The sequence below is a fragment of the Corapipo altera genome, unplaced genomic scaffold (genome assembly GCF_003945725.1).
Source record: "Corapipo altera isolate COAL_440 unplaced genomic scaffold, ASM394572v1 112, whole genome shotgun sequence".
In the NCBI taxonomy this organism is placed as follows: domain Eukaryota; kingdom Metazoa; phylum Chordata; class Aves; order Passeriformes; family Pipridae; genus Corapipo; species Corapipo altera.
The window spans coordinates 2,667,108-2,680,216 of NW_020884899.1; the positions used below are offsets into that span (position 1 = coordinate 2,667,108).

General features: G+C 42.6%; 1 protein-coding gene across 2 annotated transcripts in view; it reads right to left on the minus strand.

Annotated features, from left to right (window-relative positions):
• ST6GALNAC5 (ST6 N-acetylgalactosaminide alpha-2,6-sialyltransferase 5) overlaps positions 1-13,109 on the minus strand; it is a 70,852-nt gene that overhangs the window by 13,427 nt on the left and 44,316 nt on the right. For both annotated transcript variants that reach the window (XM_027649041.1, XM_027649043.1), the window contains exon 3: positions 68-477. In XM_027649041.1, the coding sequence (XP_027504842.1) occupies positions 68-477 (410 nt within the window). The remainder of the gene's footprint in view (positions 1-67; positions 478-13,109) is intronic.

Sequence of the window (13,109 nt, forward strand, 5' to 3'; positions counted from 1 at the left end):
ATAATATAAACCAGATTACTTTTCTCCCGTATAACACCGCCCGGCCGCACCCACGGTAAGTTCTCACCTGTCCTTCCCGGTTTCCCGTTTGAACAGGTCATCAAACTGAAGCATCTTGTGGCGAGAAATCATGTACACTTTTAACCGTGGCAGTATCTGGTTCATCAGCTGCAGGTTGTTGTACACCAGGCCCTTGCCGTCCCTGCGCATGTAGCTGCTCGGCCCCCAAAAGATGAACACGGCACCGTGGCTCATGTTCAAGAGTTCGTGGCGGTTCCGCAGGATCCTCTGGATGCTGGAGTGGGCGATGACCCGCAGGCTCGTTTTGTTCCCGACGTCTCTTCCGTAGCCCCGGGTGGGTGCGTCGTTCATCCGGATCACGCACTCGGCCTCGTCGATCCTGTCGCCCTGTTTGCCGCCCAGGAGGTGCCCGGAGCTGGTCACCAAGGCACAGCTCTTGCAGTGCATCTTTAACGGCTGCAGAGACACACAGACCTCAGGATTAGCTGTAGGCATCTTCCTTTTCACTGCATTACTGTATTTTATGCAGAAATGGCACATTTTACAGCAAAAGTCACAAGGGAATTTACGTAAATCACTCCTAGCAGTGTTCCCAACTAGCTGGGGATGCGTTACCTGGACGTTTTGTAGATGGGAAAATGTGGTATAGGTGTATTAGCCTTTAACGTTCCTCTGTGGAGTTGAGCCCATTGTGTAAATCCTCCTTTCCACTGTCTACACAGAAATGACAACAGCTTCTATAACTGTTCCCAGCTGCTTAGGACTGTACTTCTTCCACTTGCCATAAACAAGCTACAATTGGAGTATTTTTTATTCTTCCTCTTCCACTTTTTTTTCAGGAAATAATAAACCCTAAGTCCTCCTAAGTTCATGTGCAAGTAGCTTTTCAACCCTGGGGTCAGGACATTGTGCTAAGGGAAGAGAGTGATATCGTGGCCCAATCCTTCCATGGTATTTGCAGGTTGGTCCCATAACCACTGCAGTGCTCTTGTACCTCCTTTATGGTTCAACACTCAGAGCTGGTCATTAATGTCTGTGTGTACTTGGCATGACAGTGAGTTAGTACACTGAACTTTTTGTAGCTTGTCAGGTCATGTTCAAAAGTTAGACAGTAAAATGGAACAGGAGGAGCCTGCTCAGTGAGTGCTGACCTAATGGAAGAAGGACAGTAAAACAAGCTTTCATGGAAATGAAAATGCATGATAAATCATATTACTGGTGTATGCCACCTATACAGGTATCAATTAGAGGAGTATGTCACTACCTACTGCTCAGCAAGAGAACTAAAAAGGAGTTAAGGGTTAACAATATCCCCAAAGTGCTACTTTCTAACAAGAATACAATGAACTGTGAGGTAAATAAAGACTGTTTGAAGCTGTGCCTTGGTGGCCCTCCATGAAATAGTATCTTGCACTTGCTGTGTATCTTACAGTTTCTCTGAAAAAACAACAACAAAAAACAAACACCACACAAACCCACCCTCCCAACAAACAAACAAACAAACAAAAACCCCACCACAAAAAAAAAAAAAACAAAAAAAAACCACCAAAAAACCAAACCAAAACAGGCATAGAAACTGAACTGTGGTTGCTCAATCATTTTGATCTACTGATCTTCTTCCCTAAGGGTGTCCATCAGATTTTTCTTCTCATCCTTAACCCTGAAGGATGGCATTCCAGTACCTTCCTGGTGAGTAACAGGCTTGTTTAATTCAGACACACCACTTGCTGCCAGCAGTTGTCCCCTGCACTGTGGCACTGGCCTGATCCTCTGGTGTGCTGAGGAGGTGACAGGATCCACTGGCTCTGAGGAGTGTGAGCAACCTAAACCCATCTTGCACCCTCAGCACCTCGAGGCCAAACCCTGTGGCTCTCCATGGGATCCCATTGTTCACACCACCACAAACACAGCCAGCACGTCTCCAGGTGTAAACCCGGGAGGTTTATTAGCAATGAGGAGAAGTTCTGGTGGCACATAATCACCCTTCCTATCAACCACGTGTATCAAGTGACTAAATCAGTCTGCAGGGAGGCTCAGCTTAAAGCTCTAAAGCTGAAAAGGACACATAACCCTAAGTTTGACATCATCTCAATCCCCTGTTTGAAAATGCTTTGGCCCCTAGAATTTGATGGGAATGTTTTACTGTTGTAACTTATGTTTAATTTTGGAAGTAATAAGTGGTTACTACTGCATTTTGAGGGTTTTTTTTTCTATGAGAAGACTGCTTTTTAATTGAGGAGAAAATAACTAAACTATACAATCTGTGCAATGATACAACCAGCAAGTCTTGTATCTCCATCTCCCCCAATCAGCAAAATCCCTTTTCTTTCACATCTAAGGACTATAATCCAGAGCTAATGATATGGGTAGAAGTGTTCATGCCTTCATGAGCCAAGGTTCCTAATGCAGTATTTACATGCATTTTCCTTTAAGCTTTCACCTGCCACTTTGATGAATTACCCAGCAAAAGGCTCTAAGGTGAACTAGCTGCTCCACCAGCATGCTTGGGAAAGCAAGATGAAGTGCTAATGAGGTTAAAGGAAATGGAGTCAGCACCAATGTTAACTCACACAGGTTTGAATATCCACACAGCAAAGCATTTTCACCCATACAATCTCTGCTGGTTTCTGGCCTATTGAGCTACAACATCCCTGTTTCTTTTTAAAAAGCCTGCCACAGAATCCATCAACTGCTGGGAAACAAGGGCGACCATCAGCTGAGATGGGGAAACTTGGGGAGGGGGGCTGAAGGTACAGAATAAACATTAACACCTCCCAGAACATCTGTCCCAGATCTTGTTTGAAAAATGTTCCTACTGGTGAACAGTCTTTTAGATGAGACATTCAGGTATTGCCTGGTTACTTCCTGAATGATGCACGGGGGCTGAGCCCCTGCAGCTGCTCCAGGCAACTCATTTTCAGTCGCCTTGCTCAGATTCTTTCACTTGGAGGCTACAAAACTCACACCTCAAAACTGTCAGAGGAATTCACAGCCAACAGCCACAACATTCTCACACCAGCTGTTTATAATGCTTTGACAATATTGAAAACAAGGGGGGGAAAAAAGCTATAGGCTGTAATACCCATAGCATTGGGAGGCAGCGGTGGCACCAGGAATGTCATGTATTTAAGCAATAATAATGGAGGCACAAGGCAGTTCTCTGGGATTGATGACCAGCTAGGAAAAGTTGATGGCCTGAGAATAACCAGGGGCCATTAAGCCAGAAGAACATTAACTCCACAGAAAGTGCTCTGTTACAGTAATTATTACAGTGATATTTTGGAAAAAAAGCAAACCGGGGAAAAAAAAAACCACAAACCCATGAAACACACGAGTTATATTTCAGGAGCCTGGCTTTAAAATGCCCAGAGAAGGGACAGGGTGAGAGGTAGGTGAGTTTTATAGTACCTGTATTAATATAGTACCTGTATGAAGTACCTTGAAGTGTGGGTACCTGTTAAGTGGGTACCTGAACCACAGGTGCAGCACCTCGTGTGACACGGCAGAGCTACTGCTGCAACACAAGTGGGGGCACTCAGACAGGGAACGAGCCAAGTTTTGGCCAAAACAGTTGCCCAAATCACCTCTCAGTTCCAGTCACCTCCAGACTCATATGGAGAGAGCTCACAGTGCAAGAGCCCCAGGAGATGGCAAAATCAGAGGGTGCTTTTCCAAGACAGAAGGGCTATCCCAAGGGAATAAAGGAACAGGTGAATATCGTTATGGATAAACCCCATAACAGCACCTTAGTGGCCACAACAAACCAGTGCAACCCTGCACTGCTACAAGTACCACAGGCAGAGCTGACTCCTGGCAACTTCCACTTCCATGGATTATAGCCCAGGAAGTGCTGCTGCTCTTTCACATGAGCCTGATTTGGTTAATACCCACAAACACACAAACAAAACCAAAAAACAATGCCACAGTCGTTTCTGTATTTTCCAATTTGAGGCAATTTGCACCGTTATTGACTTTAAAATCTATGTTGCCCAATGATAGAAAAATGTTATTTTCAGACACTTTAGTGCTCAAGTGCTTGAAAAGGATCAATGGGAAAATGTTTTCCTGATTCAAAACATGTTACTCTCAGATATAATTATTTTCTTTGTGATGAAATCAAATGATAATTTTTTTTTTCCTTATAGAAGTCTTTTGATTTAGAAGATTTAGAAAAGACAAAACCAGGAACACTGGAAAATCCGCTTTTTTCTATACTATTTGATAACCTACTTTCAAGACCCCTGGGTTCAGATCACCCCATTATCAGTAGTATTAAAGTTTCCTTTCTATAAATAAAAAACAGAGTATTTTATCTTGGCAATGATGACCTCTCCAACAACAACAACAACCAAATCAAACTAAACAAACAAGCAAAAAAAACCCCCAAACTCAAAAACCCCAAACCAAAACAAGAAAAAAAGACCTGGAGAGAGGAACAGCTCATTACTGAGTTCAGCACAAAGAGACCACCTGTCAGCTCGTGAACACAAGCACTCCTCATAGATACATCTGGAAATATTACAGATGACTTCGAAGTGTATTGGGAGAGAGCAAGAGAGATCGAGAAAGGTTAAAGAACACCCAAATTCGTTTTGGATGGATGACCTTTAACTGAGCATTTGAGACTGAAAGTGCAAAATGTTTCTCTTGCACTGCAACACCTCTGCAGCACGTTGTGAGCCAGCACCAGCATATTGTGAGGCAGCACCAGCACACCTGCCTTCTGTCTGAGCTGAGATGAAAAGCTGTGGGGCAGCTTCTCTCTGCATCAACTACCTGAATCAACAGCCCACCCTGCAAGAGCTCCCAAAGTGAGACAGTAAAACCAGTGGTGCAAATAAAGACTGATGTACAGGAAAGCAAATCTGTTTCCGATTTCAACTGAACTAATTCACTGTAAGGCTATATTAATGGTTGGAAAAGGACACAAAAACACTGTAAGAGACAGTCCTAGTGGTTCAGGAGAAGTGACCTTATTCGAGAGCAGCCTGGCTTTCTCTGTTACAAAGCAGGTGGTTTCATGGGCAGGAGTTTCCTGGCTCCCCTCCCTGGTGCCCATTGTGCCTGGCCTGAGCACAACAGTTTTTGATACTCACTGTATGGTACCTCAGTGTTTGCTTTTCATATTCCTTGCCTTGTGCAAGGAACTGAATCAACATCTCACACGTGATGTTACTGAACCCCGAGTTCACCCCACATTCAATGCAATTTATTACTTATGGCCTGTTCTTGATTGCTGGGTCAGCAGCCACCAGCAACAACACTAAATAATTAAGTCTTGGCCAGTAATACAGTATTTTGTCCTGGCAGCTTCAGTTCTTTTACTTTCTGGTAGCTTTGAGCAGCTCTGAGGTTCCTCACAGCTGCTGGCTTGGGACCACTCTCCCCTGGGCTGGCTGCTCCTTCCCAGTGCTCCTCTCCCAGAGGCTTTGAGGAGAATCCCCCTATCCCACCAGCCACCCCAACCCCTGCAGGAGCTCCAGCCTGTTGCTGGCACAGCACAAACAGCTCTTGCTGTCACCAGCACTGCTCCAAGTGTAAAACTTCTTGTACCACTACGTCCATCTCTCGTGTGCAAGCTACATATATTGTTTCTATTGGTATGCCTCCTTCCTTAATACTTGCCCTTAAAAGAATAAAAATTGTAAGGCCAAATCTACTTTCCTCTCAGAAATTCCCAACAGCCACCTTAAGGTAGGACAGAAACCCTGAAGCTTCACATTTGCCAAGTAACTTCTGTTCTGTAAGTCAGTGCAGCTCAAGCTGTGTCATTAGTGAAGTACAGCTGTGCATTTCAGAGGTGATTCCCACAATGCAAGGGCTCTGGGAGACAAGTTTCTTGTGAAAATAATGCAAGTTCCTTGATTATTTTTTGCTTTGTAATATATTGATGGTGGAACAGTGCTTTCATAATAATACAAAATAAATCAAAAATGAAAAAAAACAAACCACATACAAGCACAAAGAGTTTGCTATTTTCCAAGTCCCATCTATGAAATGATGTTATCAAACCAGTCTTCTCTGAACAGTAAAAATCATTCAGATGCATATTGGAATATTGTAGGTAACACTTTTGTGTATAAAAAGCTGGAGCAAAAAACCAAGGCTGAAACACCTGAAGCGTGAAGAGAGTTTTGAACTTCAACTTGCTGGGCTAAGTGCCCTTTTAAAGCCTCTGGGAGCTTTGATTTTAAGGTGCCACGTTCTGATCTCAAAGACTGTTTTGCTTTGACCATGACATTTTCACATGTATGTTTATATAGGGAGTGTAGCTTAATTTCTACACTCTGCATGCCAGCTCAGACTTCCTTTCCCATCTTTAATAAATTTTGATTCTTTAACCCTTGTGCTAGATAAGAGCACCCTATGCAGGTAGAGAGAGCTGGCAAAGAAGGAGGAAAAAAAAATCCTCTGAGTAAATACATTTATAATTATTGTTGAACTAGACTTTTGGAACGTTAGAGAATTTGCCATGAAAACAAACTGCATTAAAAGCACTGACTGCCTCGAAAACTGTATCCCAGCGACTGATATCACACAAGTAAACAGAAAGGGTTAGGAGATACCACTTGCCCAACATTGTTAATCCTTATGCAAATCCAAATAACAAGCATTTGCAGCAAAACTTTGCAATTCAAAAAGGGTCTGGCAAGTCTGTTCATAAAGATAAATGCGTGTCTGTTTAAAAAGATAAAAGATAAAACAAATGAATTTCTTATTACTTCTCTTTGTTTCTTGGGCCTGTGGAGCTTGAATATGCAAATGCTGCAGAAACATTAGCATCTTCATTTCCCATTGAGTCTTCTGAGTTAATTACATAACTGGACTCTGCCTTCAGATATTTGATAAGACAGTGAAACAGCCAAACTTCAGCAAGCACATTCATCACCCCAGGGATCACAGCACCTTGTGTTTTATCCCCCCAAGGAATGCAATATTCTTTTTGCCATGACACTGTACCGATGGCCATCTGCAAAACCTGTGGTAAAAAAAATATAATAATCCTATTTTCAAAAGGTCCTCGGACACATCTAATGAAATTTCAGAACAAGAACAATATAAAGAGACAAATAGCAAAACAAATGCACTCCATAAAGCTTTCACTGGGATGATTTTCTTAGAAAAAGTACCGTTAAGCACATTAGTCAATGAAGAGTCTTCTGCTTGTGTGAAGTGTTTTCTGGCACATTAACTCTTTTTCAGGGGACTGCCTGCTAGTCAGAGCTTCCATTAGATTAATTAAAATATGGCTTCTCTCACTGAAAGGAAAAGGCATGAGTTTGGTTACGGGACATTGACCACCTATAGAAACTGAGCCCTTTCCAGTTACATAAAATTCAGGCAGCAGCAGCACAGGAGACTGAACAACAAAGTAACTCTGGTACATGGGGTGCACTTCTTATTTTGGAAGCATGATTAGCAGGAGCTGATGTTTTCCCCTAAGCCACCTGAAGTGAATATAAGGTGCAACCTTGCAAATTGTCAGCACATCTAAAGCTAAGATTTAGAGAGTAGTTTCCATCCTGCATCCTATAAATGTGTCCCATGAGGAAGATTAGTATCAATCACAGGCTTATTGGAGAGGGAGATAGGATACAATGATAACCCGAAGCTATCAACTAGAGTAATGGTCTAAGAAGAAAAAGCAATCAGGGAAAGAAAAGAATATCCTCAATGAAAGACAGAACTGGAAAATCAGGCAAGAATGTATCACGTTGATGAACAGGAGCTCTTATACAAGAGAGAGAATCGTATGAACAATATACAGGCTCTAAAGAAATGGTTATTGCCTAATGTTTATCTTAAAAGGAGTGCAAATAGACATCCATATTATATCAAACTGCTTTACTTTTGTTCTGTAGCTGAAGTACTTGCACTAAAATGCAATAAAGCCACAGGCATGGTGTCTTAACTATGCAAATTGTTATCACTGAAGTGTCAGAAAACCAGGAATTATTTCAACAGGCTACAGAAAAGGTATTGGGCAGTTCAGATTTTTGCTTCAGTTTTCATATCAACTTCTCTCCTTTCCTTTAGTATGTTTGGGCAATTCTTTTGAGTTTAAATGCTTCATGAAGACATGCCCTCAGATGCTCTTTCTGCATCTGTCACAGCCATGAAGGATTTTTTTTTTTGAGCTTCAAGTTTCACAGGGTCCCTTTTTTAATCTAACCCAGCTTTAAAGCCAAGCATCACTGATCCTTAGTCTGTGCCTAAGTTTTCAAATACAAGCACTTTTTTCTTTCTTTCACACTATTTGTTTCATACAAATGCATCTAAACTCTCGCTACAACTATTATTACTGCAAGGCAATAATGGGATGGGCATTGCTAGGACAGAGCAAGCCTTTCCAATGGCATCCAGTTTTAACACAACACAGCCAGATGAAATTCTAAAATATATTTTGTCTTGTATTTCTCTACCTTGCTAAAGTAAGACTGAAATAAAAAATAACGCTCCTTATTCTTTTGAAAGGTCTTTATTCAAAAATTTTGTTTAAATGTCTTTGCTTTGTAATCTGTCAAAAATGTTCAGCCTCAGTGTTTTGATTTTCACGTGGCTAACCTTCATCAGCTTATTTTATTTAACCCAGGCTGTTCTATATGGTCTTGCTTCTGTCCCTCTGAGTTAACAGCACACCAGAAACTGGAGAACAAAAGCAGATTTAAAACCTTTTTTTTTCTCCCCCCCCAGAAGATACTGCATCTGAGCTAAAAATGTTTTTCTGAGGATGTATCAGATTCAGTAATACATAAAGTTGTACCAGCTCCACAGCAGGATGCCAAGGTAGCCTCCATAATCACTGGCCCCAAAGACAGATGCTGCAAACAGGTACTGGCAGCAAAAGTGGTCAAAACATCCATGTAATTTAATAGCTACAGGGTGCAGAAACTCACTGTGAATTTCTCCCATGCACAGATGTAGAAAAGAAAAAGAGAGGGTGTTTTGTCTATTCAGTTTCAGACAAAAACAGATGAAAACATTTTGAAGACATGCTTAAAAATCTGTATATCTGCAACTATGTATTGCTATAATTTTAACTGATTTTGGACTACAACTACATTTGAAAAATAAACCTTTTAATTCAGGGGTCTTTCAGTGTTTGGGGCTTTTTTAAAGGGTCTCTAGCATTACAAATACATCTCTGCAATTGTTCACTATTATCACAGCCTGATCAGGAGACAAAAATAAACACATCTATCCATCAGGATGTTTGTATTGTGCCTATTTGTCAGTGTACAGGTTAATGTGAAATTAAACACTTTGTAGATGGAAACATTTAGCCCTGAAATGAACCTACCACCGAGGGTTAATTAGACAATCAAATACAAGAGCTGGCACTCCTGTCTGCCAACATGGCATTGCTTCTCCAAAGAGGCGCTCTCCAATTTACAGCAGAATGTTAAAACTATCTTCTGTGTGGGTGAAAAGGATGAGGTTAACAGGAATCTCAGAGGGAACCACTGAATAAGGCTGTCTGGGAGAGAAACAAAGGTCTGCCTCGGAGGAAGGTACCCTGAGCTGCAGGGCAAATGAGAGAGTCCAGAAAAAACTGAGCCAGGAAAGAGCTGATAGCAAGTCAGCTAATTACAGGGGGAGAGGAGGCTGACCTTGCTAGAAGTAGAGTTAAGTCTGTGTCCATATCTGTGTATTTCCCAGACATTCAGAACTGTGCCATCTCTTGTGCTGGGGCACACAAATACTTTTATTTATGCTGCACCATCCCCTCATTTGAGGGAAGCATCATTCCCAGGCACTTGGCTAACACTCTTCAGTAACATTCTTTGCTCAAAGATGTAGTTTATCTGTAGCTGTGGAAATGGTATAACTTAAATTGGGAAATGATACAACTTGAATTCAGAGCTACCCAATGCATTTGGTCAAGGAATCTGAAGTGTAGAAGGGTGTGCCACAGAGAAAATGCAAGAGGTGGGTTGAAGACAGATACTACAGAAATCAGGAAAAAGGGGATCATGTTTTAGCGAGCAGCAGCAGAAACAAAACCTTCCTGCAAAGGGGTGAAATGTGGAGTCCCAGAGTCACAGGGGATTTCTGAGTGCTTTATACACTTTATCTGCTTTTTATTTTACATTATTAGTCCTAAGTTGTACTCCTTGGATGTGATGTGTGTGTCATTGAAGTGCACTTACGTGGCAGTGACATTAAACAACTTCTGCTCACTTCTTGGGTTAGGGGTTGGAGGATGTTTCACTGGATCACTCTCAGGATCCATTTCACAATCAGAACAGGAGGCAAAGAGAAGTCAAAACAAGGCAGGAACAAAAAGAAAAGAAAACAGTTGGACGACATGGCATTGCTGTCTTTAGTGAGACTGAATGCACATAAAATTCAGCCCAAAATGCTATGATAAGATGGGTGATGGTGCTGGAAGAATGAAAAGGAGAAAGTGGTAGGATGACCACAAAGTGCTACCCTGCAGATACTTTTTCAAAGTATCTCTCAATCTTTCATTGTTTCAGATCACCATTACTGAATGCCCTGACATCTAACTGATAACCTGTCAGCAGGAAGTTTCAAGTTGTATAAGCAGTGTTTGCTTTTCAGGGCTCTGTACCACACCTGGCTGCAGCCCAGGATTCTTCTTTCATGTGAATGAACTTCTGTCAGTTTCTTCAGAGCAACAGCCACATTCTAGAGTAGTTTTTCTGCACTGGATGTGTAAGTTCATCTTTCCAGCTGTAACAGCCCAAAAAAATGTGCACTCATCTAAGCAGTGTGTTTTTACAAACCTAGACCTCCCCAGAGCCACAATTTCAACCGTTAGGAGAGAGGACAGGATATTGTCTTCTTGTAGGGGAGAAACACTGGAGTGTTGACAGCTTTTTGTGTAAGGGTCTTCCAGCAGAGAATTAAAAAGAGAAAGAGCAGCTACTCCTCAGGTGTAATTGCTTCACTCCGAGGTGACCAGATGGTTCATCTTGTCTGTCCTGCATGGCCCTGGGACCGCCCTCAGGGGCTGCTTCACCCTGCAGCAGAATGGGCCAGGAGACTCTGCCTGCAGCTGCCCAAAGCCCACTGCCCTGCCGGCAGGGTGAGGTGGCACCAGCCTTTCTCTGTCTGCATGCCCACAGATATCAGGGGGGTCTTGGGAACTGCTTCACACTCCTGGCACACCCTGGACCCTGAGCTGTGCCCCCTCACTGCACACACCCTGCACAGGTGGGACATCTGACCCCACAGTATCCTGGGCAGGCTCTGTGCAGTGTCCCCAGACCTGCACTGTCACCCCCAAGCCCCCACGGCACCCACACAGGGACACCTGCAGCCCCACTGGCTTTCATGCTGATCTCCCAGGGCTGGCATCCTGTGACAAACACATCTGTGCAGCACAGGGCAGGGCAGAGGGGACACGGACAGCGCAGACAGGCAAACACGGTGACAATCTGCCAGGAGATGGCATGAGAGCATAATCCTGACTCAGCCACAGGCACGGGGAGACCACGAGTGTCCAAAGTGCTCACAAGGGAGAGCCACTGAGGACAGCTGGCAACCTGACATCCCAAACACCACTGTGAACAAAATGGGAATCTCACCTTGGGCATGGCAGTGTCTGCACTGTGTCAGTCCTGCCTATTTCCCAGATTTGCACATCCAAGGAGAAAACAACACATCCTCCCAGGAGGAATCACAGTTCCTGCCAGCACAGTACAGCTGGGAGGAGCCTCCATCCTGGAAACTACACTTGAAGAAACACAGCCAAACTCCACTGATGTGTCAGCACCTAATTACAGCTGGAGTGTGGTTCAAATCCTTCCCTTTCTGTCATGTGTTCTGCTTCCCAAAACACACACACAGAAAAAAGCAACAGTGCAGGATTTCTACCCCTCAAAAATAATAATCGCAGTACAGACCTACTATTACAATTAAACAGAAATTAATTCCATTCTACAGAAAGGGACAGGTTCTGAAGGCTTAGCTGGTTTCCTTTTTAATTACTGTGTAACATTGTGAACACAGCAAAAATCTTCTTTTTAACATGCTGGGGGTTATGTTTGTTTTAACTGACTGCAAAGGATGCTACACTTGCATTTAATTAAAAAAATAAGTTATTAAAATGGTTTATTCTAGTTCAATGTATATTCGTTGAGCATGTGGATGGTTTCACATCAGAAATAAGATTTTTTTTTCAATTACTATTGAGCAATGGACACCTGGGAAAGCAAATGAAAAGAACAGATCAATGTATTTTCAAAGGAAAGCTTGTTAATGCAAAAACATTCGGCCTTGTCACAACTAGATTATTTTTGAACGTTCACCGTTTCCAAAGGAATCAGTCTCTATCCTGAAAGCTAAACAGCATGTTACCTTTTTGACAGGAACAAAATAACACAACCCCAGAAACTGGAATGCAGAAACCTCACACCAAGTATGAGCTCCCTTCCAGCCAAGAGTGACCTGAGACACGACTCCTGTGGGTGGATGGCATCGTCCCCTCCAACTGGGGAAGGGCATCTCTAGCTGTGTGAGTGTGGGGTGGCTCTGCCAAACTGAGCAGAGCATTTGGGAGAAAGAAATCCTAATTTTCAGCTCCCGAGCAGCCTTACAAGGGAATCAGGCAAAGCTTTTGGCAGATGCAGAAAAAGAAATGTAGGCATCCAGTTCACTTGAAATTCAAATGAGCAAACAGCAAGCTCATTTGTGTGCTTTCAAGGTTAGTCAGCAGCTAAGGAAAGATTTTTTTTCTAAAACTGAAACTTTACATGTAGGTTTAAGAGTGGAGCTTTAATTGGGTTAAGTCCTGCTTTACACACCAAAGCTCTTCATGGGATCTAACCCTGTGTTCCTGTACCAAAAAAAAGTTCGAGGGAATCACTTCTTCGTAGCCACATATCTGATTCATCACTCTTTGGAAGGCTACAATAAATCTGTCATGGAACTCTACTAATTGCCAGTAAATCACCAAAGCTGGAAGTGTCACAAGCATATCCAAAAAGAGTAAAAGTGAAGAGCCGGACGTTCAAAGAGCTCTGGGGTGAAATTCTGTCACTTTACAGATGAAACCTGTAATCTATGTGAGAATAAATGATGTATAATGATTACTAAATTTGAAATCAAATCTTCACATG